The sequence below is a fragment of the Alnus glutinosa genome, chromosome 3 (genome assembly GCF_958979055.1).
Source record: "Alnus glutinosa chromosome 3, dhAlnGlut1.1, whole genome shotgun sequence".
NCBI classification, from domain to species: domain Eukaryota; kingdom Viridiplantae; phylum Streptophyta; class Magnoliopsida; order Fagales; family Betulaceae; genus Alnus; species Alnus glutinosa.
Window position 1 is genome coordinate 3,255,910 of NC_084888.1, and position 22,287 is coordinate 3,278,196.

At 34.6% G+C, this 22,287-nt stretch overlaps 1 protein-coding gene across 1 annotated transcript; it reads right to left on the reverse strand.

The window, feature by feature from the left end:
* Positions 1-4,562: 4,562 nt before the first annotated feature.
* Positions 4,563-6,909, reverse strand: LOC133862499 (probable N-acetyltransferase HLS1). Its single transcript, XM_062298338.1, has 3 exons — positions 6,316-6,909; positions 5,991-6,157; positions 4,563-5,787 (listed from the first exon to the last, which is right to left on the reverse strand). Exons 1-3 carry the CDS (start codon positions 6,490-6,492, stop codon positions 4,923-4,925), a joined length of 1,209 nt encoding a protein of 402 aa, XP_062154322.1. The 5' UTR covers positions 6,493-6,909; the 3' UTR covers positions 4,563-4,922.
* Between the last annotated feature and the right edge of the window lie 15,378 nt (positions 6,910-22,287).

Consider the following 22,287-nt stretch of genomic DNA (forward strand, 5'->3'; position numbering starts at 1 on the left):
GTTTTGAGCAGTTGCCACTTAATTACCTGAGCTGATTAAGAATATCAAAGGTCTGGGAAATAGCAATATAGTGGGCTTCTATTTCGAAAGAATAATGCTATATACTACATTTTTATCACAATAATTATCCCCACAGCGCTAATGTGGCACTGTACTCAGAAGCTGCCATTTCCTCATCCTGAAACAATAGAAATATAGCAGTTGGTGTCTGCAATTTACTCAGAAGTTGCCATGTCATCTCAACCAACTAATTGCTAAGTGACATCACATAATTTCTCAAGTTCTCCCATGCAACCAATCTATCTAATTCCTTTGCCTCTAGTCCCATAAGATGTTAAATTATCTCACGAAGTAATTCTACAAGGATGACTTTTGTCCTTATTATTGTGTCCTTTCAAATGTTAGGTGGCTTTTAGAATACTATTAAATCATAATTAAATGATGGTCATCTCAAATTTAATTGTGATTTTAAAAACATTACATTTGAGAGGACACATAGAGGACTATATTTGTAACCCCCCGGTCCTATATTAGGAAGAGATGAATAGTTCACAGAGTGAGTAGTTTATAAAGATACTCATGGGTGTTAAGTCCTACATTGTCTAGTTACTAGGTGAAACTGGGCTTTATAATGGATTCTTAGAAAAGCTTCAAATTGACTAGTCCTTTTGGAGTAATAGCGCAGATATGGCTAGCGTTTTTCCTTGGGTCGTTATAATATTCCTCTTTATAGGGATACTCTTATATCACTTATCTAAAAAAAAAATTAAACTAATAAGAAATTGTGAATTTAAAATTTTAACACTCCCAACACGTGTGGGATCAAATTATCGAGATAAAGTATAGAGTCATAATTCGAACTCAAGACTTTAAATTTCAATATCATCTTAAATTATTATTTATTTTAAAAATTTAAACTAATAAAAATATATGAATTTAATTATTTAACCTAACGAGCTCGATTTGGGCTGCCTTATTATCATTTCTTCTCACAAATATAAAAGTGCACATTACTGTTTTTTTCCTCCACAAAATTATGGAATCTTCAGCAGTAAATCTCAACCAATTCAAAGTTTTCCAAGCCCTAATAACCTATTTTACTTTAATGGTCGGGAAGGCCTGATTGGAATGTACGAGTCCATAGAATGTGTACTGTTTAAATAAGGTTCTAAATACAAGGAGGCCCTAATTAAAGAAGGGCTGAAAGGTAATAAAGGCCCAAAGACTTTTTCCTGGCTCCTGGGTATAGACCCATCTCAGCTCATTAAGACCACATAGGTAAGTATCTCCATCTTTATTGGCCAACCATTTTTTTTTTTTTTTAAAAAAAAAAAAATCATCTTTATTGACCTTTTTTTTTTTTAATTTTTTTTTAAAAGTACTATTAGGGGCACTCTAACTTACAAATTGATGTAACAGTTCACATGACACTAACTATGCCAACTATTTTATCTGTCAAAATTTGTTGCTTAATTTTTTTAAGATTAATATATTGGTACTATGTCAAGTGAGTTTATTAAAAATTATAGTAAAAATTATAATACCCAAAACATCTTTTTAACTGAAATGAGTCACTTCAGTAAAGCTCCTCAAAAAAAGGCCATATCCCTTTTGAGCTTGGACCCATATCAATGAATTGACCTTGACTAGATATTTAATGGGAGAGTAAGAGCCAACCCAGAGTCTTAATCAAAATTAAACCATCAAATTTAACCCTATCCTGGCTAAAAAATTGCATTTAGTCAAGGTGGGGGCTCATGGTTACATCATCTTTCCCACAGTACCTAACAGGAGTTTGGCCATTCAACCATTGACTGGCTGAGTTGGCATAGACAGGGAAGCCAAGGCCGACCAACTTTAAACTAATATAATTTTGTTACTCTTAATTTCTAACCCATCGTCCTCATGATGATACCTAATCCACCATTGGAGCAGTTCAAGTCAAGCAGAGCATGAAAAGAGACTTGACAATTGACATATATATTTTGATAGAAACGTTAACCCTTGTCTTGGGAAAAAAGAAGATAGGTTGTTAAAAGCTTCCACGCGGAAAAAACCTAATTATTTTCAAATTACTTCCCGGCAATTTCACTCCTACCTACTAACCTAATTCAGACTTTAGTGGGGTCAATTCTTTGTTTTTAGATTAATCAATCTTGTCTTGACACTTCAGTTTATTTGACAATTCCTTTTTCCCTAAGCTACGTAAAAATAGTTGATCGAAAGTGATATATATATATATATATATATATATATATATATATATATATATATATATATATATATATATATATATATATATATATATATATATATATATGAATATGTGATAAGAGTAAGGCTCACAATCTTTTATAAAACTTAGTGAATTTGACATGAATTCAACTTGACATTAGCGGGTTAGGATTAATGGTCTACCCCATCGAATTAAATTGACACTTTAATCCGCCCTCCATGTGTTTGGCTATTAGTTGCCACACGTGGAAGGGCGGATTAAAGTGTCCCACATTGCTAAGATTTTCTTCACCTTGACACTTCATAAGCCAAGGTGACCCCTCATTTCTTGAAGCGTCTTTTGAGAGTGTCAATGAATCTATAGATTTTTTACATGTTTGAAAATAACTCGAACTCAATATGAAAACACAAATTGTCGCATCTAAATAAGTGTATGGCTTGGCAGGCTTGCATCTTATCTTATTTCCTGTGCACACACAAGACAAACCAAAACCCTTCAACAAAATTTGGTCGTACAACTAGATCTAGTTTGTTTGGGATATTCGCAAAATTTAAGTTTAAATTCATTGTACATATCCAATCATCACCTAAATTTTTTCTTTGGCGCTATAAGTCTTGACTCTTGATTGACTCAAGTTTTTATGTTCCCCTTCATCTTCAAAATTGATTCCTCGAGTAGGTAACTTAAGGGAAAGCAGCAAAAGCACTGTAAAAACAAAAGATGCAAATTGATGGGTCAGTGCTCAATCCATATAACTATATTATTTGGGTCAAAGAAATTTACCAAATAGGATCCATAAAATAGTTTGAAAAGATCTTGGCCTCAATAGTGTTAAATTACTATTTGTTTTAAAATCTTAAGCTTATAAAAACAAAAAAAATGTTAATTTAATTTTCTAATTTATATTCTAACACTCTCTTTTATGTATAAACTAATCTGTACTAATAAGATGCCTTAAGCCCAAAACCGAACAATCTGTACTTACAAGATCTTCTCCAACCGAATGATGTCTCGTGGCCGAGATTGCTACACCCCTCCCCTATAAAGTCCGAAGCCCTTCTAAACTTTATAGGCTATAGCTTTCATTTTTTTCAAGAATCTCTCACTGCATTGGGGTGTTCATATTCGACACCTTCGACAAGTCACATTTGCATGTTTCTTGTCTCTCTGGAGGTCGCTTTTACTTGACTACCAACGGGCAATCAATCATTTTTAAAAAAAAAAAAAAAATTTAGAAGAGAGAAGAGAGAAGAGAGGTATGAACACAACACTTCAGATTCCAGCTGGAGATCGGAGGGCAGACATGTGTCAGAAGGCAGTAGAGCAAGAATGGTGCTACGTACTTAGCACCCCTCACACTAATTTGTTAGTTCAACCATTCCACCTTCCCCCCCTACATGATTCATGTGATCTCTCTTTGTGCAAAACCCCGTGAAGGGGAAAACCTGGTCCAAGCTGGTGGCTCGCTGAGTACTGACCACCATAACTAGCGTTAATTGCATGCATACGTATAAAGCCTATTTCTGGAACTTTTGTACTTGCCATTTCCCGCTTCATGTATTAAAGGATGTCTACATGTTTTTGGACTTTTTGTCATCTTTCACCAACAAAGGATGTCCTTTCTACCTCAGAGACTTGACTTCAAAGACCAGAAGAAATCTATATAAAAAAAAACTATAAATGTTTTTGAGATAAACATTGGAATGAATTTAAATTAAATATAAAATAAAAATGTCACAATCGCAGAACCTCCTTTTTAGGGTCCAAATATCAACCAGAGAGGACCACCTTAATACGAGGGGAAAGAAAAATAAGACCACTCTATCCCTCCACTTCAACACACAGCACAAAAAGAAGAATCCCCCAACAACACACGCAGCTTCATTCACCAAAAAGTAACCCATTATTTTGATTTTATCCTTTGTTCGTATTATGATTTGTATCGTTGTCATATGAATATATGTTGGGACACCCAAAATAAATAAATAAATAAATAAAACTGCGTCAAAAGACAAATCTACCCAAGGGCAACACAACAACAACTTTGATGCTCCCATCCACTACCCTTAATTAGAAAGGATACTAAGAACCCAATCGACTGATGAAAGTGAATAAATGGGATAAGATAAGGTCCCCCATAGCAATGTCGGCATATAAATCAAAGACGAAATGATACGTCCCGTCCCCTTTCCCCCTGCTAATCAAAAAAAAAAAAATGATACGTCCCGTCCAAAAGGGTCCGTTGAAAAGGCTGTTTCTACATATACAGGATATTCCCAATGGACACATATAATTTCTCAATCCCGTTAAGAGGAGGAGAGGACCGTTCTTTACAAGAATTTAGATTAGAATAACAAGTAAAAAAGCAAAGACCCAAAAGATAACCAACCCCACATGAAACCAAGGCTGCGTTTTGCTCGAAGAGGATCTAAAAAGCCACCGCATCCATTTACAGACACACACAAAAAAAAAAAAATTAAAATTAAAATTAAAAAAAAAAAAAAAAAAAAAAAAATTAAAATTGTGGTGACATTCTCTTTTTTAACAAACAAAACCCATATGATCTTCTTCATTCTCTCTTTTCTCCACGCTCAAAATCTTCACCCCCCCTACAAAGTAAATTAAAAAAAAAAAAAATTAAACGATTCGTGTTCTGTTGGGGCTAATTTGGTTTGCTTTTACGAGATTAGACCTCTCTGGGGTCGACAAAAATGGACCAGCCAGGGGGTGATTTGGTCCAGTCACCGACAGAGCCGTCACTGTAGTCCTCCCACAGCCTCTTGATGCACCATAAGTCCTCGGCGCACGATAGCTTCTTCCAGTGTGGGATTCCTAACCTAAGCGGCTCGCAACTGGACACCTCCGTGGCCACCACCCCACACCCACGCGCTTTAGCCAGGTTGTGGGCGTACCCGCACAACGCCTTCACCATTTTCACAGCGCGTGGGCCTTCCCCTCCCAGCCCGTACAAGAAGTGCAGCCCGAACGGCCTGAACAATTCGGGCACCGACGGCAATTGCAGCCAGGGTAAGGCCCGGTCCACGATCCGGGTCGTCTTCGCGAGGGCGCGCTTTACACGCGACGCGCCCCGGACCTCCAGCGTGAACACGTCCTTAGAGTTCCAAACACTCAGTACAGCCCACGACTCGGGCGGGTTGTCCAGGAACCGATCCGACCCGGGAAAGTTCTGGACGCTGTACGTCCCACGTGGCACCGCGAGAAACGTCCCCAGGCTGAGTTTGTTGTTGAGCACTGAGTCAATGTCGCGAGGGAAGAACTCGGTGGTGGAGAATCGCCGGCGGTAGAGGACCTCGGCGTCGGAGGGGGCGAGTTGGATCACTGTGACTCGGTCAGGTAGCCGGACTCGGTGAGCGAAGACGGGGTTGACAAGGATACAAGGCGTACGGAACTTGGCATAGCCGCATTTGTCGGTGAAGAGTTTGACGGAAGCTAAATTATCGTTATCGGTTGCCATATACGAATACTCCGCGCCATTCTCTCTAAACCACTCCTCCATTCGACGCACCAGCTTTAACCCTATTCCCATCCTCCTACACACACAAAATAAATTAAGTCAATATTATAATACTAGCGAGTAGTTTAAGATCCAATAATTGGAAAGCATGTCTTTGGAAGTTGCTTGTGACAGTGGGTCATCTCCATTGGCCACTTTTGGCTAATTTTTTTGTGACGATATAAAAATCAAGATCAGGACGAGAATTGAGAGAGAGAGAGAGAGTGTGTGTTTCTTTACCGGTGGGAGGGCGAGACGCGGAGGCCCAAGATGTAGGCGAGCTTGGTGTAAACAGGGACGGGTTTGTTGGATTTTGCATTTCTGGTGAGCTTCCTGCCGCATGTAACGGTCTTGATGCAACCTCTGATCATGCCCACTATCTCTTTCTCCATTCCCATCTCGGCCACCTGGTTCAGATAAAAACGAAGAGACAAATGATATAAGCGAGTTTTTCGGTCCACGTTATGGTTGGTTTTATTTTTGTTCGTGGAAAAGTCGTGGGGGCGTGAGAAAGGGGGGAGGGGGTTACGGAAAAGGGCAAAAGGACAAAGCATTTTGTATGTACCAGCATGAGGAAAGCAGGAGAGTGGCGGACCCTGCAAATAGGGTCACCCAGGAGGTCGGTGAAGAGGGAGAGCTTGCCGCTGGGTCCGACCTCACACCTCCTCTCCACTTCTTCCACTCCCACAACGTCTTTCTTCGGGTCGAATTCTCTCACCACTACCACACCCTCCGCACCCATGCTGTCTTTTTTTCTCTTTTGTCCCTTCGTATTTATGGAACAGTAGCGAAACTACCCAACCCCACAAAAGATATGAGGACCCAAGTTCTAATAAGGGAGGACTATGATCAAGATCGTTCCTTTAGCTTGATTGAACTGTCTCGTTAAGCAGAAAAGTAAGTGTAAGGGTGATATATATAGGCTATAACCAGGAGGGCGGAGAGAGACATTGAAGGGTTCAAATCAGCTTTTTCAAGGCCAAAAAAAAACACTAGCTGGCTAAGCTATATGATGAACTTCGAAATTGGAGAAGCGAAAGAAGAGGCGCGACTCATATAATAAAGGCAAACAAAAAAAGGAAGGTGAGGAGGCCGCTAAAAGCTTCTTCTGCTGCTGCTGCTTTTCTTAGGTAGTGAGTAGTTCATCATTGCAGAGCTACAAGTGCTCTTGTGCCACCTTTAAATACCTGAATTTTGGGCCTCTTTTTTTTTTTTTTTTTTTTTTTTTTTTCTCTCTCTCTCTCTTGCGGAATCCCCCACCTTCTTTATTTGTTTTTTTCTTCTCGCTCTATTTTTCTTTTTTTGTTTTTTGTTTTATAATTTTGGGTGCTTTTTCGTGTCTCCATCTTTTCTCTCGCTCTGTCTGTCTATATAACTTTCCGTCTCTTTCTAGGACTATTGAAGTAGCAATAATAACAAATTGATAAGAAATAAATAATAGAAATAGAAATTTTTGTAATCATAACAAAAATAAAGGGTGAGAGAAGAGGAAATGGCGGCTATGGCTGCGCAGTCTTGTGCTGGGCATTGTTCTCTTTGGTTTTAATCATTTATTTCTACGGAAGGAGGCGTTGCCATCATGACCCCATTTATAATCATTACCTTTATACTCTCCTTTCTCTCACCCACACCATCCCACCACCATCGTCATTCATCATGCACATATGCCTCATGTGGGTCATCATCCACCATGTTAAATATATTCTGAATAAATATTATTAATTTTTAGTTTAAGTCGATTTGTTTTCCGTAGTATTAGTCGATTCAAAAACTTTGGTGCATTCTTCAACAGTTGTAGCGGACGTTGTGCACCGGATGTATGTCATGTGGGTTCGGGTCTATGAATTACAACTTGCACATGAGCATGAACCGAAATTAATTATTACTGTGGTAATTTATTTTATTTTATTTTTTTTCGTTTTAATCTACTAACGGAAGCTAGAAAGTGGCAATCAGGGGAGCAACTCCCTGGATTTTCGGCCGTTGATCTTTCACTGCCTGCAAAAGCGGCTCTCTATTATCTAACGCCTCCTAGTAATAGCGCGTGTCCTTCCCGATTTTGATCCCGATCATTATCTTATAGCCTCAATCTAGAATGACGGTCATGATGAGCCTCTGCTGAACTCCTGCTTGATCGATCATGCTAAAGGCCTATGCTAGTTGGCAGCCTACACTAGTGTGAAAGAGATTTCTCACAGTACGACGCAGCCCTACCACTCTGATGGGCAGCCTACGCTAGTGGGTATCCCAAATTCAGCGTTTTATGACGCAAATGCATAAAATTTTGATGACAGCAATATCTAATGGGAAGTGATTTCTGCACTTCCAATGCACAACATAGTCACTCTTTTTTATAAAATATATTGGGGTGAAACTCACTCTGTGTGAGTGCTATGTTGTACATGGAAATTTTTTTTTTACCATTTCCCATATCCTATTGGTTAAGCATCACACAAATCAACAAAATTTGATCCGTTGATTATTGTAAAAATTTGCTTTCACTCACCCAAATAGTTCCTTTGGCATCTAATACCAAGAAAACTCCAGTACTCTTACTCTAATCACATACTATTGGCATGTGATCACAATCCCTGTTATGGGTTGTACTTGTTTCCCCCACAACTATAGTTTTTGTTATAATTTTATTAGTGAAATAAAATTTATATTAAATTAACTTCATCTAATCATTTCACAAATTATACACAATCACATCAGTTTATAAAAAAATTATAATAAAAAATATTGTATTTTTAGAAGCACGCCGCATTCTAATTAATACTATTTTATATCCCTAATAATATAAAAAAAAATTAGGTTAGATCTTGTATTGCATTCCTGCCAAAAATAAAAATAGAGGATGATGGAATGCCACAGCACGCTGCAATTGCCACTTTAGTTTAAGATACCATAGCCATTACTCATTAGGGCAGGGTCTTTTAAGTGAAGGCAAAAAAAAAAATCGGTTTTCGTAATGATTGGGAAGTGAAGGAAGTGTGGATGTCACCATTAAATGGGGTTATAATTAATAATTAATAATTAATTATGGTTTTGAGCCGTGGAGCTAGCTAGCTCACCTACCGATAGAAGACACGTCATCGTTAACAAAATCCAAACGCTCATGTTTCAAATAGCATTTTAAAGCAATTAAAAAATTTATTTAACACCGTTAGATTTTATTTATGCTGAAGTGGCTTTTATCTGTACAAGAACGGGAGAGAGGTAAACCGGAGGTGAGCCGTGAGCCGTGAGCCGCTCCCATTAATTATTATTCAATCATTTTCTCATTAATTTTGGTGTAAGTAACTGCATTAGAGTATGGGGAAGAGAATAAGAACAGTTTCTGATATCCTCTTATAATATTTGCTTTATGAAAATGACCTAGAATTATTGAGCATATTTAAAACAAACCCTGGCGAAGGAAAATGAAAGGAAACACCATTTAAAGTGATGCCTATAAAAATATATATTATATTTTTCTGAGTTTGGAATGGAGACAATATTTATTTTTATAATACTTTGACTACATATCTTAGATAGGGACGTTGGGGGGGAACTCCATATCTTAGATGGGGACGTTGAGGGATAAAACCAGGGGCGGAATAAAAATGTTTCTAAATTTAAAAATCTTCTATAAATTTTTTGTGTTTATATAAAATGGACCCCCCCCCCCCCCCCCCCCCATTTTTATTTTTTATTTATAGTTTTTCCCCCCTCTCCTTAATTTTTAATTCTACCCAGAATAAATAAAAAAGAATTTTACTTTTTAAATGGTAATTAAAAAAGTTAATTTTGCTATTTTTTTTTTAAAAAAGAAAAATTATGGGAACATTTGGAGCTTGGGGTTCAAAAATATGTACTTCTCAATTCTCAAGTATTTAAAAGACACAAAATTTTATAGAATTATTGGAAGAAGAAAAAAAATTCTAACGATTTTGTGATTTATATTTTTTTAAAACAAAAAAAAAAAACAAAATGGAGAAGAAATAGAGACAAACAAATTAATTGATCAAAGTAGCGCAAATATCAGACTGTACAGATTGACGGGATGATTTGGACTCGCCAATAATTTACTATTTTTAATCTTTTAAATTCGAATTATAAATAAAAACAATTTATTGATTTTTTATTAGCATTTCGTAATGCAGAATGATGTGTCTAACAGCGATGTAAGGGGATTAAGCCAAGCTTGGGTTCAAATGGTTTGCTTTCTTTCTATAATCTTCTTTTTCTTATTACTTTTTGTTATATTATTTTATTTTATTTTTTCCTTATTCTTCCAAAATAAAGGTCTTCTCTAATTAAAAGGAGTACACGCGTAAGGGAAATGATTCATGAAGGACATCAGAGACAACTTTTTAATTTGAAAACAAATTTTTTAATATAAAAGGCATGCAGGGGGACGGTTGAATGTCCCCTGCATATCAAGCCTCCACGTGTAAGCACCTAGAACAAAAGATGGATATCCGTTTCTTCTTTCTTTTCCTTTTTATTATTATTCTAATTGAATAATGTTAACTTTCAAGCAATTTCATAGGAGTGTAACTCAGCGGCTCACACTTTAACTAAGGAGACTTCTCAGAATTTTATTGATAGTTAATGGTTGGAAGAAACTCATAGAAGTATTAGTAACATTGTTTTTAGGGAAGCTATTGGTACCTAGATCCCATGTTTTGGGATCATTTTGATGTAACCTTCAGTATTGCAATTGATGAAGATCTATTCTGTTCAAAAAAGAAAAAAAAAAAATTATTCTAATTGAATAAGAGCATCTTCAATAAACTCTTTAAAATTTCACTAAATTTCAATGAAAAAAAAAACTATCACTTTTAAAAAGTTTCATACATCAAACTCTGTAAACATTTATCTATTTTAACTAAATATTATTTTTTATTGGTTTTGGAGCAATTACTTTAACTATTTAAACATTAAAAATGGAGGGGGATCGATTCCCCTTACAAGGATTTGGTAGGAAACTGAAAGAAAATAATTAAAAAATAAAATAACGAAAGAATTTATGAGATTAAATATAGAGAGGGTTTTTGTCATTTACCATTTTAGATAAACTTTAAAGTGTTTGATGCATAAAGTGTTTTAACAACTTTTACCAAAATTTGGTAAAGTTTTTGAAGTAGAGAGTCCATTGAGGATGTTCTACAAAAAATGGTTACAAGAGAGGATCATTTCCACTTCTCATTCAAAAAGAAGAAGTATACGATCCTATTAATGAAAAAATGGTGAGCTCCCCGACAATAAATCCAAACAAAACTAAGACAACGCTGAAATAATTACAAAATGTAAGAAATTGATCAAATAAATGACACAGTCCTCTCAATGGACAGTGCAAGGCTGTTATAAAAGCTAAAAGAGAACAAATTAGGATAAGCCTATCTGCACCTTTACTTAGAAACAACAACAACCACCAAAAAATGGCTAAAGCAGTAAAAGCGTTATTAGAATTCGAAAATAGGACTATAAGAAAAAGATATACCAACACAAATTCAAATACAGCAGTTTCCCTCAAAAGGAAACAATAATCCAAATAACATAAAAAAAACTAAAGCAAAAAAAACACAAATTCGGTTTAGGGGAGGGACTGGGGCTGGGAGTCATCGATGGCGGCACGTGAAGACCATGTGCCAGCACTAGAAGACCTCTCTCCAGCAGAGGACATCGGGGGCTACCGGAAATAGCCGACAATAAAGGCGGGGGAAGACTAGGAGGAGGAGCATGGCCACCATGTGTCGGCGGGTGAGATTCACTCGCTGACACGTGCATGCCATGCTCTGGTACGTGGACGACTGAAGAGATCACGGCTAATGTCAACAGAGACAGAAGACGACGACAAACACAAAGGAGAGGCGCGTGTTGTACAAAATTTGGCAGAGAAGCGTAGATCTACCTTCGAAAATTTCGACCTTAGAACCTAGCCAAATTTTGTGGAAGACACGCGGAGGAAAGAGATGGACAGTAAGAGCTGTGTTGATGGTAAGAGAAGCATATAAAATACCTCAAAAGACGTGGATAAGGTTAGAGAAAGCTACATCAAGATAAATGTCTCAAAAGAAGCGTTAGCAGAGGGGGTAAGGGGGAGGAGAGGAGAGGAGGAGAAAGGGGTAAGGGGTAAGGAGGGTGAGGGAAGCTCCCTCCTCCCATGGACCATGGTGTTTGAGCGTTTAGGCTTTTGAGATAAGGGGTTTGGGGGGAGATGAATAGAGCAGAGATTTGGAACCTTTCGGCAAGGTATTTGATGGATATTTGTTAAGTTGGAGGTAAATCACTAAACAATATTTCTTTGTTTTTGTTTTTGTTTTTGTTTTTGTTTTTGTTTTTGTTTTTGTTTTTTCTTTTAATTATTATTTTTTTATAAGAAAACCATCTCAGTTATATAATTAGTTTTCACCAATATAGTCTTAAGAGTAGTTTAATCAAAAGGAAGTCTTAGGATCGGTTTGGTCAAATTTTCTTTTAAATTAGATTGAAATTCTATTAAATTGATATGTTACATATATTTTTAATTCTCACATGTTTTTAGTAGCTACATGTCAAGAAACTATTATTGTTACGGGATGCATTTTATTGTTCCCAATATTATCAATTGCAAATTAAAAATAAAACTTACTCTTAAATTAAGTGAACTCAATTGAAGGATCGATAAGTCAGCAACTCATTATTTAGTTGAGAGTATAATTCTCTCTACCTCAAAGGAAATAAAAATGAGTAATCTTAAGATATTAAAGCACCTAACATTAATTAGTTTGTGCTAAATAAATCACTATTTACGCTGACTTAAGAGCATCTTCAGCAGTTGGAGTTAAAGTAGCTACTCAAATAGTACCAATTTCTACTTTAACCACTAATTTTCTTAAAAACACTCAAATAATAATCTCTATTCCACACTTCATTTTCTTTAAATAATATTTTTTTTCTCTCCCTCTTCCCCCTCTCTCTCTCTCTCTCTCTCTCTCCAGTCACTCCTCGCCGGTTGGTTCACCAGAATTCCACCCTCAACCAACTTCCGGCCAAAACACTCTCCTTTCACTCCTCCTCGCCAGTGGGTTCAGTAGAATTTCACACCCAATTAGCTTCTGGCCAAAACAACAACAAACACAAATTATCTCCAAAATTGATCAAACCCAAATTCACAAATCAGGTGACACGAGTAAACAGAGACTGCAAAATATTCTCCAACAAATCTCATGGGTTTGTCTAAAATCCAACAAAAAATTCACATACACACACATGACCGGAAGTTCATAACACAGCTAACACATACAACCGAAATTACTAACGTCACCACAGAGAACACACCAAATCGGCCAACTAAGGAAAAATCCACAGAAAACACCTTTCAACCTTTGGAAGTCTCCGGAAATCACTCTTCAACCGTTGGATGACGACCCACAACCCGCAGGAAAATCGGTGCTTCTACTCGACGGAAATCGACGCCTTTGCTTGCCGATAATCGGGGCCTCTGCTCGTCGGAAAAAATCGGCGCCTCTCTTCGGTCAACCCACCTTTCTCAGATCTCCTCCGATTCTTCTCCTTCATTCTTCGTCGAACCCTAAGCAGGGAAGTGGGGGATATGCGGGATTGAAATAGGGGGATGGAGATGAGAAGTGAGCAAGCGAGAGAGAGACCGAAGTGAGGGAGAGGGTGAAAGAAAGGAAAAATATAATAAAAAAAATTAAATAATTGATGAACAGTAAATAGCCAGTAATAGCTATTTATTAATGAAGTTACTAATCTGTTGGAAAAAGAGACAGGGACAAAAATAACAAAATTTAACTTTTTTGACTAAAGTAGAACAGAGATACTCTGAGATGTCATATTTTGGTCCGTCTCGATAATTGTCCTCTCACAAGGGAATTCGTGAAATCATATGCCGTAAGCCGAGTTGTCAACGTGTTCACTACATGGACTGGAACACGTAAAGGAGCACTTTGTGTGTGTGTATTGATCCCACAAAATATTTTCATGATGGAGTGTTAATTAGAGTTTAACTGTACTTGTCAGCTTAAATTAATTTCAAAGCACCAAAAAGCAAAAATCAAGCTAATAAAATAAAGTGAAATTCCTGCTTCTTCGATCGGTACGTTCTCCCTGTGGACCAAAATAGCACGAATTATTAATATATATTAATATACCACTTGAGATCGTCCAAAACTCCGAGAAGCGTTTTTTTTTTTTTTTTTTTCTGAGACTCCAAGAAGGGTTTCATTCACTCTGCATTATAAAAAGATACAAGTACATATAATGAAGAAGAAGATGATGATAACACAATGATAAAGACCATAGTGATCGAATGAATATTGAAGAATAATAATGATAGCGATGATGGTTTACGTGTTTGATATATATAAGGAAAAAAAAATATATAACTTCCTCAAACTATTATTTTATTGTTAAAATCTTTCAAATTATCAATTGTGTCAATGTCCTCCTAATGACAAAAGTATCATTCATAAAATTATTAAAATAAAATAAAAACTAAAAAAATATAAAATAACAAAAATTTATACAAAAAAAAAAAGAGGTTTTTCCCCCCTTTTTTAATTTTTTTGAAAAAAATATTTTTATAATTTTCAGTTATTTTTTCGTTTGTTTTTTCCTTTTTTTTTTTTTAAAAAAATGTTTTTATAATTTTCAGTTATTATTATTATTATTATTAAAAAAAATCGTTCTTTTTTTAATTTTAATTTTTAAAATTTATTGATTTTTCTTTAATTTTTAATTTTATTCATTTATTTATTTTTAGTTTTAGTGTTTTTTTTTTTTTTAATTTATAAGGATATTTTTATCTTATTCAAAAAAAAATATGGTCATTTTCGTCTTTTTGTTGACATTAGGAAGATATTAATATTTTTTAGTAATTTTAAAGAGGATATTGACACAATTAGTAGTTTGAACGAACATTAATAATGAAGTTGTAATTTGAGAAAGAATATGTGTACTTTTTTCCATATATATATATATATATATATATATATATATATATATATATATATATATATATATATATAAACATGATTGCATCTATATATATAAATATGATCGCATCTATACATATAAATATTAACTTTTTAGATTACTAACATGACAAAGGGAAGAATAATACCCTAATCATTGTAAATTTGGTGAAATATTTTAGAATAAACATTTTTCTACCAAAAAGCTAGCTTTGAAGTACTATTACTATACGTTGACTGACAATTTTGATTTCAAAAGTTTTCTTTGGAATCATGGGTCCATTAATTTGGTCGTAGCCAAAATATAGAGATGGATGTTATATATATATATATATACACAACACTTTTTTTTTTTTTTTTTTTAGAAGTTGAGATTAGAATAAATGGTCTTTAGCTCTCCCTCCTCTCTCTCAGAATAAAGCGATAATACAAAGATATGATAACATTCATCCTCATTTTTAATTCAATTCATTTAGGCTTACGGTGATTCTAAAACTCCATCTATAATGTACAGACCATAATATTCTTTGTCTAGTGACTTCACTGGACCTGGAATCAAGGGAGATATTATTTTGAGATGCTTCTTATCCCACTTAAAGGTGGTAAACCTTGATTTATTTGACTAACTAGGTGGAGAATAAATATGTGAAAAAGAAATGTTTTCTCATATTGAAGATTTAGTTGGCACTTGGCTACCCAATCCTTTTAATTTCCACCCTAGGCCTTCGATCTGTTTGGTCAGAGAATATGAGCTAGGATCCATATATACTTTGCATCCCATACATTCGATGAGTTACTCCATACATATATATTATCAGGCCAACAAAAAATATTTGTTAATTAATGTAATATTCTTCGGACAAGATCTTTTTACATATCTTAATTAGCTAGGCTAGGCTAATTCCATAGTGGAAGTTTTTTTAAAATCCTAACTATTTAGATTTATGGGATCTTTATTTTATTTTTTATTTTTTTATTAATTCATTGTATCTTACTAAATTATATACTCAAGTAACAAATTTTTTTAATTATTCAACATGCAACTCCATCAAAGAGCTGGTTACATGCATATATGCATTAGAAAATTCAAAGGATTTTGATCCAATATATTGTCTCCTGGTTATTAGACAAACAATAACACGAATTAAACTTGATCGGGGAACAAAATAAATGAAGGTGAATGTGAAAGAGTTGACAAGCACGATAATCATAATTAATTTGAGACATATATGAGTGATGCGAAGTTTTTGGCTTTTGTTGCATTGTCATGCTCCAATCTGTTTCTTCATCAAACTTAAGAATTATGATGATTGATTAGGTCGATGATGGATCAAAAGGCCTATCTTTGTTAAACTATACAAAGTCTTTTAAATTAAGTAATATTTATGAATATATAGGTGCATGTAGGCAGGACCACAACCTCGTTTGAATAGAAATCCTGATCATACACATGATTCAACATGGCTAATGATATCAGGGTTTTTAATAAAATATGGTCTCAGTCAAAATGTGGAACATGAGTCCTCGACACCTACTGTGTTTATATATGTTTCACCTGGATGAAAAAGTAATAGAGAAAGGAAACAATTAGGGACAAATGCGAAGACAATTGCCTCGGAATGGTCGTGGTAGGGATCTTGTTGCCTTTTTGTGTAATCTAGAATAGGCTTAATTTGTATAATGCCTTTTCACCTCATCATCGTCTATTAATTGACTAATGGCTGCGAAGCACAACCAACATTGTAGGGCCTGCGCGAAACAACTCCTCCTCACATTAGGCGGCTATGTCCCTTCCCTTGATCCTACTGCATGGGGAAAATTAGAGCTCGAGGAGCCAAGTACGTGTCAAAGGGCTAGATTTAAATTTTTTTCTTAATTAATGTGTTTTGAGTATGACAGTACTATTCACAAATTCGTCACAAACATCCTATTACAAATTAAATTAGTGAATTAAGATTAAGGAATTTGATCAATTTAATTAAATATGTTGATTAGGGTTGACCTACATAATCTTAATATCCGTGTATCGACACGACTTGAACCCGACACACAACATTTAGGATTAACAATTTTATATATAGAGGTCTAACTTATATATATATATATAATTTCATACTAATGAATGGACAAGATTTGAACCCGACACACAAATACAAATTATTATTCATAGTTTTGAGAGATTTTTCGTTTTTTTTTTTGTTTTTAATTTAAAATAGTATTACGATGTGATATAAAGGTAGCGGATAACTATTTTTGTGTTTTAAGATTGTTTGTTAATGTTTTTGTTTTAAGAATTAACAAATTAAACAAAATCAAAACCCTAGCCATTTGACAAATACAAATTGTTATTCATAGTTTTGAGAGATTTTTTTTGTTTTTAATTTAAAATAGTATTACGATGTGATATAAAGGTAGCGGATAGCTATTTTTGTGTTTTAAGATTGTTTGTTAATGTTTTTGTTTTAAGAATTAACAAATTAAACAAAATCAAAACCCTAACCATTTGGAGTAAAGAAATTAACAAGTACAGGCAACATGTTCACAATGATTTTGCAGATTGTCTTGCTCAATGGGAACGAGGAAATAACAGGGTTGTTAATGGAGGTGTTTTTAAATGATAAAGACAGTTGGAAAGTAGAGAATTCTAGCAAGTTGACCCATTAAGATTAGAGAAAAAAATTAGTGGTTAGTGTGGCTCGAGGAATGATAAGAGTGATTAGTTAAGTGGCCCCTTTTTAAGATCGATCTGTTTCTTGGGTCTATTATTCTGCTTTGCTTGTCTGAAAAAAACAAAGTTGGCAAGTAGTCCGTGTCCATGACTTGGTCAGGCTCCACTCCACCTAGGTATCTTTTGGCATCGAGACCCGAAATTGACTACCCGGCAAAACTGATATCGTGGTCCAAATCTTATAGAAAATTACAAATATTTTAAGCCATGTAACCCCACCTTAAACAGACCCTTGTTCCCTTCTCGTTACATGTTTTTAGGGTCGGTGGCATAAGAGGACCTTTGACCTTTTACAACTATGATGTAATTAAGGGTAGTAATTTGTGTTTGTTAGTATAACTCTTGTCTAAACTTATGTATAAGTACAAATTTTAATTCGACTCATTTGATTAAATGAATTGATAAATTTATATTGAAACATGACTATAAAACTATATATATAGAAGTTAATATAATTTATTTAACTAAACGATTTAAACTCTTTTATCTTCTCAAAATTGTCCGCCCTAGTATATTTACTTACGAAAACCCATAATTTTTAACTTTGACATGGATCACGTGGAATCTTCTACGACTGTTACTTTGAAATTAAATAGTGCATTAGATCTTGATGCGCAAAATAGCCCTGCCACGACCATATTTGTTTAGATGGGGGTACAGCCTTGAGTGTTGGGACATGGCAGAAGAGGGGAGACAAAGGCAGAGATAGGTTAGATTTGGTGGTGTACTTGAGGGTAGGTGGGTGTGGGTGGAGTGGGGGGGACGTATTTGAAACGGCCGAGGAGAGGAGCTGTCATTTCTGGCATTTATTTTTTCTTTTTTGTTTTGTTTTTGGATGGTTTAGGGCACTTTGCGAAATTGCATGGCAAGAGGCCGACACTAGGGTGCGGCCCTGGCTCGGCTGATTCCCCAAGATTATGCACCGTGTCCCTTCCTCGATCCTCATTGAGACGTGCCCTTCCCCATCACCCATCCCTCTGCGCGTTCTTCATCATCTCATATCAGTCTTCGTCAATCCTCTGAAATGACCACTCATGCATCATCATATCTTCCAAAAAAGAAGACAACCTCTTGTAAAGAAGCGTGGAGAAAACGCATTTGACTTATAACTCTGCGTGATCATGATGCTCACTTTACAACCCTAATAGTGGGTGGTAATAGGCATCCATCATATATATTCTCTGCAACTTCTGCTATATACATCACAATTCACAACGCTGGCTTTAGTTGCACTTTGGACCCTTCATCCCCTTTCTCCTATATTAATTGCTTAATGTAATTTGTTTTAAATTATTTAATGTAAGTTGCTTTAAAAAAGAATTTATTTAAAACATGTTACTTTATCCTATATCATATGAATATGATAAATTAATGAACGTGAAGAACATCATTACTCTTTAAAACATGAAACAAGAGTCCACTCAAAGTAGTTTATTAGAGCAAAAAAACAGTTTTCATTAGCTTTAATTTTGGTTTTACTTTTAGTTTTTTTCTAAGTAATCTATATTGCTGTCATAAAACCTTTAGAAAAAGAGAGAGGGAGAGAAAAAGTCTCGCTTTAAAAATAAAATTAAAAAAGTATTTTACCAACTTTTTTTTTAAGCATAGATAACAAAAGGGAAATAATTTTTCTACATCACATTACCCTATATTAATTCTACACACACATAAGATGTGGGATTTATACATGTAGGTCTCATATATATGAGTCTCACATCCAATGTGTCTTGGTGTAGGATTGATGTAGGATAATATGATGTAAGAATAGCACATCTAATAACAAAATAACAATGTTATTGGGCTAGTTTGGCAATGCCCCCTTTTTTTCTTTTTAATAAAAAAAAGCTTTAATAAATTACTTAAAACACAAAAAAACTTAAAATTACTCTCAGATATTCTGGCCAAGCAAGCTGTTCGCCTGAAGATGCAGCTTCAGAATGGTGAGGTTACTAATCTTCGTAATTTTCAGACATTATGGGGTCTGTGCTAGATCTGTTTCTCTTTATTTATATTGATTATGCTTCATTGTCAAGAGATGCTTAATGTTTGCTCCTTGTAATTTTTTTTTTTTTTTTGAATAGCTGTAGTTTTTGTATATTCTTGATCTTGGTTACAGTCTACCGTTGGTAGCTACTTTAAGTCGGAATTTTCTTGATTTTATGGGCAGAGATTCTTCATCTCTAGTCATTGTGATTTGGCCTTCGGGCTTTGTTTTAACCTTCTGTGCTGATGTATGAACTTTGGTCATTTGTAATCCCTTCATATATATATATAACATCATACGAACCTAATATTTGCTGGAGTTTTTAGTGACCGTCAATAATTTTTAAAAAAACTCGTGGCATTTTCTTATTAAAAACGCCGATAAAGGGCCTCTCTATAGCGGCGGCGCTAACGAGGCGAATTAGTTGCGTTTCCCAGCAAACCGATGAGAGAGTTTTTAGTGACCGTCGATAATTTTTAAAAAAAACTCGTGGCATTTTCTTATTAAAAACGCTAGTAAAGGGCCTCTCTATAGCGGTGGCGCTAACGAGGCGGATTAGTTGCGTTTCCCAGCAAAACGATGAGAGAGTTTTTAATAACCGACGATAATTTTAAAAAAAAACTCAATGGCATTTTCTTATTAAAAACGCCGGTAAAGGGCCTCTCTATAGCGGCGTCGCTAATGAGGCGGATTAGTTGTGTTTCCCAGCAAAGCGATGAGAGAGTTTTTAGTGACCGTCGATAATTTAAAAAAAAACTCGTGGCATTTTCTTATTAAAATTGTTGGTAAAGAGCCCCTCTATGCGGCGGCGCTAACGAGGCAGATTAGTTGCGTTTCCCAGCGGGTTTCCTTTACTCACATATCATCATTACAAGTTCAACATTTTCGTTTCTCTTTCTTTCAGCTCAATACCTTTTTCATATTTCATTAAAAACATCACATTTGAAAAAGTGGGTGCTTCTTTTTTTAACCGTACGTAAAACAATCGCAGACAAAACAAGTCCTTTTTCTTGTCTTATTCGCACTTCCTTTGCCACTTTTGTGCGAGAATAATGGCCTTGTTTGGTAACCGACAGACTTGTGCAGAGTAGTGAGTTGTTAGTAAGTTGTTAATTTTAAAATTATAAAAAGTGATAGATGTGATATAAAGTAAAAAGTGTTTGTATAGAAAAGTGAAAAAATTTGTATTGTAGTGAATTTTTTTATTTAAATAGTAATTAAAAAATTATTGATGTGATATAAAAAGTAAAAAAAATTAGAATGTTTTGATGTTGATTGGTATTGAAAAATGTAAAAATAAAATAAAAAAATTATGAACAGTGCCATCCACTACTCCTGTCTGCCGTGAGCGTTGGCAAACAAGCCCAATAATAATATAACTTTTATCAATATTTGGATTATAAAACTATCTTATATATATTGGGCTTGTTTGGCAAAGAACAGAACAGAATAAAGTAGTAGGTTGTTAGTTTTGGAATTAGTAAAAAGTGATGATGTGATATAAAATAAAAAGAATTTATATAAAAAAGTGAAAAATTTTGTATTGTAGTGAATTTTTTTATTTGAATAATAATAAAAAATTATTGATGTGATATAAAAAGTGAAAAAAGTGAGAATGTTTTAATGTTGATTGTTATTGAAAATTTGAAAAAGTAAAAAAAAAAAAAAAAAAAAAAAAAAAAAAAAAAAAAAAGGTAAAAAAAGAAGAAAGTACGTCTACAGTAATAAGCACTACTCTGTAACGTCCATTCGTCCAAGCACTTAACAAACAGGCCCATTACTACAGTTGGACAAAAGCGAAGCGAATTGACTGTTGACCAAATGACTATTTACCTTAAGATCTCACGTCATCTCGATCGTTACAACCTTCATAAATATATGGTTACAACTTACAATTATTTTCTCCTCTCTCTAGCTCTCTCTTTCCGGCGAATTATCGGCAATGTTTTATTGCCGGAATTGACAGCAAAGGTTAGAAAACGTACTCCTACAGTATTCCCCTATCTGAACAACAAGTGTGAAACAGTCCACCGACATATTCGAACAGATAAACTTGATAAAAAAAAACATTACATATTTACATAGCAATTCTTTAAAAGTTGAAGCTTTTTCAACAAAATAATCGCAGACAAAGATGTTTGCTTGTCATGAACAAATTAGTTTAAACCAGGTGTCAGACAAAACAGCTCCCTTATTGTCTTTTCCCCACTGCCTTTCGATACAAATTTAGTAGGCTATCTATTTTATTCTTTATTTTCTTTAGATATTTTTGAAATTTTAATGTTTATTTTATTATTTTTTAACCCGTTATTGTGATAGTCTGGGAGAGAGATCGAGAGCGAAAGAAAAATGGGAGAGGGAGAAAATAATAATAATAAAAAAAAATTATAGTGTGAACAAAGAATAGGATCTTTTATCTATTTACTATTAATACTATAAAAAAAAATATTAAAATAGTAATTATATAAAAAATAGTTCATAATAACCAAATTTAAAAATTACATATGCTCTTACCTTTAACTTTGATTATGTGACTGACGTCAAGTCTTCCCTAGCTAGTTGGTCCAATTTAACCCAAAGGGGTGTGGTCGCATTAAAATTTTTACTATAAACATTTTATAAGTTGATGTGCAAGCTAATTTGTCAATTATGCACTCCTAATTATTTTTACAAATTATAAATTGCCACATCAATTTGTTAAAATAATATCTGAAAAACGATGACTTTTATTATAAAGTCATTTACAAATTGTCGTGACGTATGGTTGACTTTGTAAGGGGCAAATTTTTAGAAAATGATCATTTCTATTCATTTGATATGCAAAAAAGTCATTGCATGCGTGGTTATGATTTTATTTTG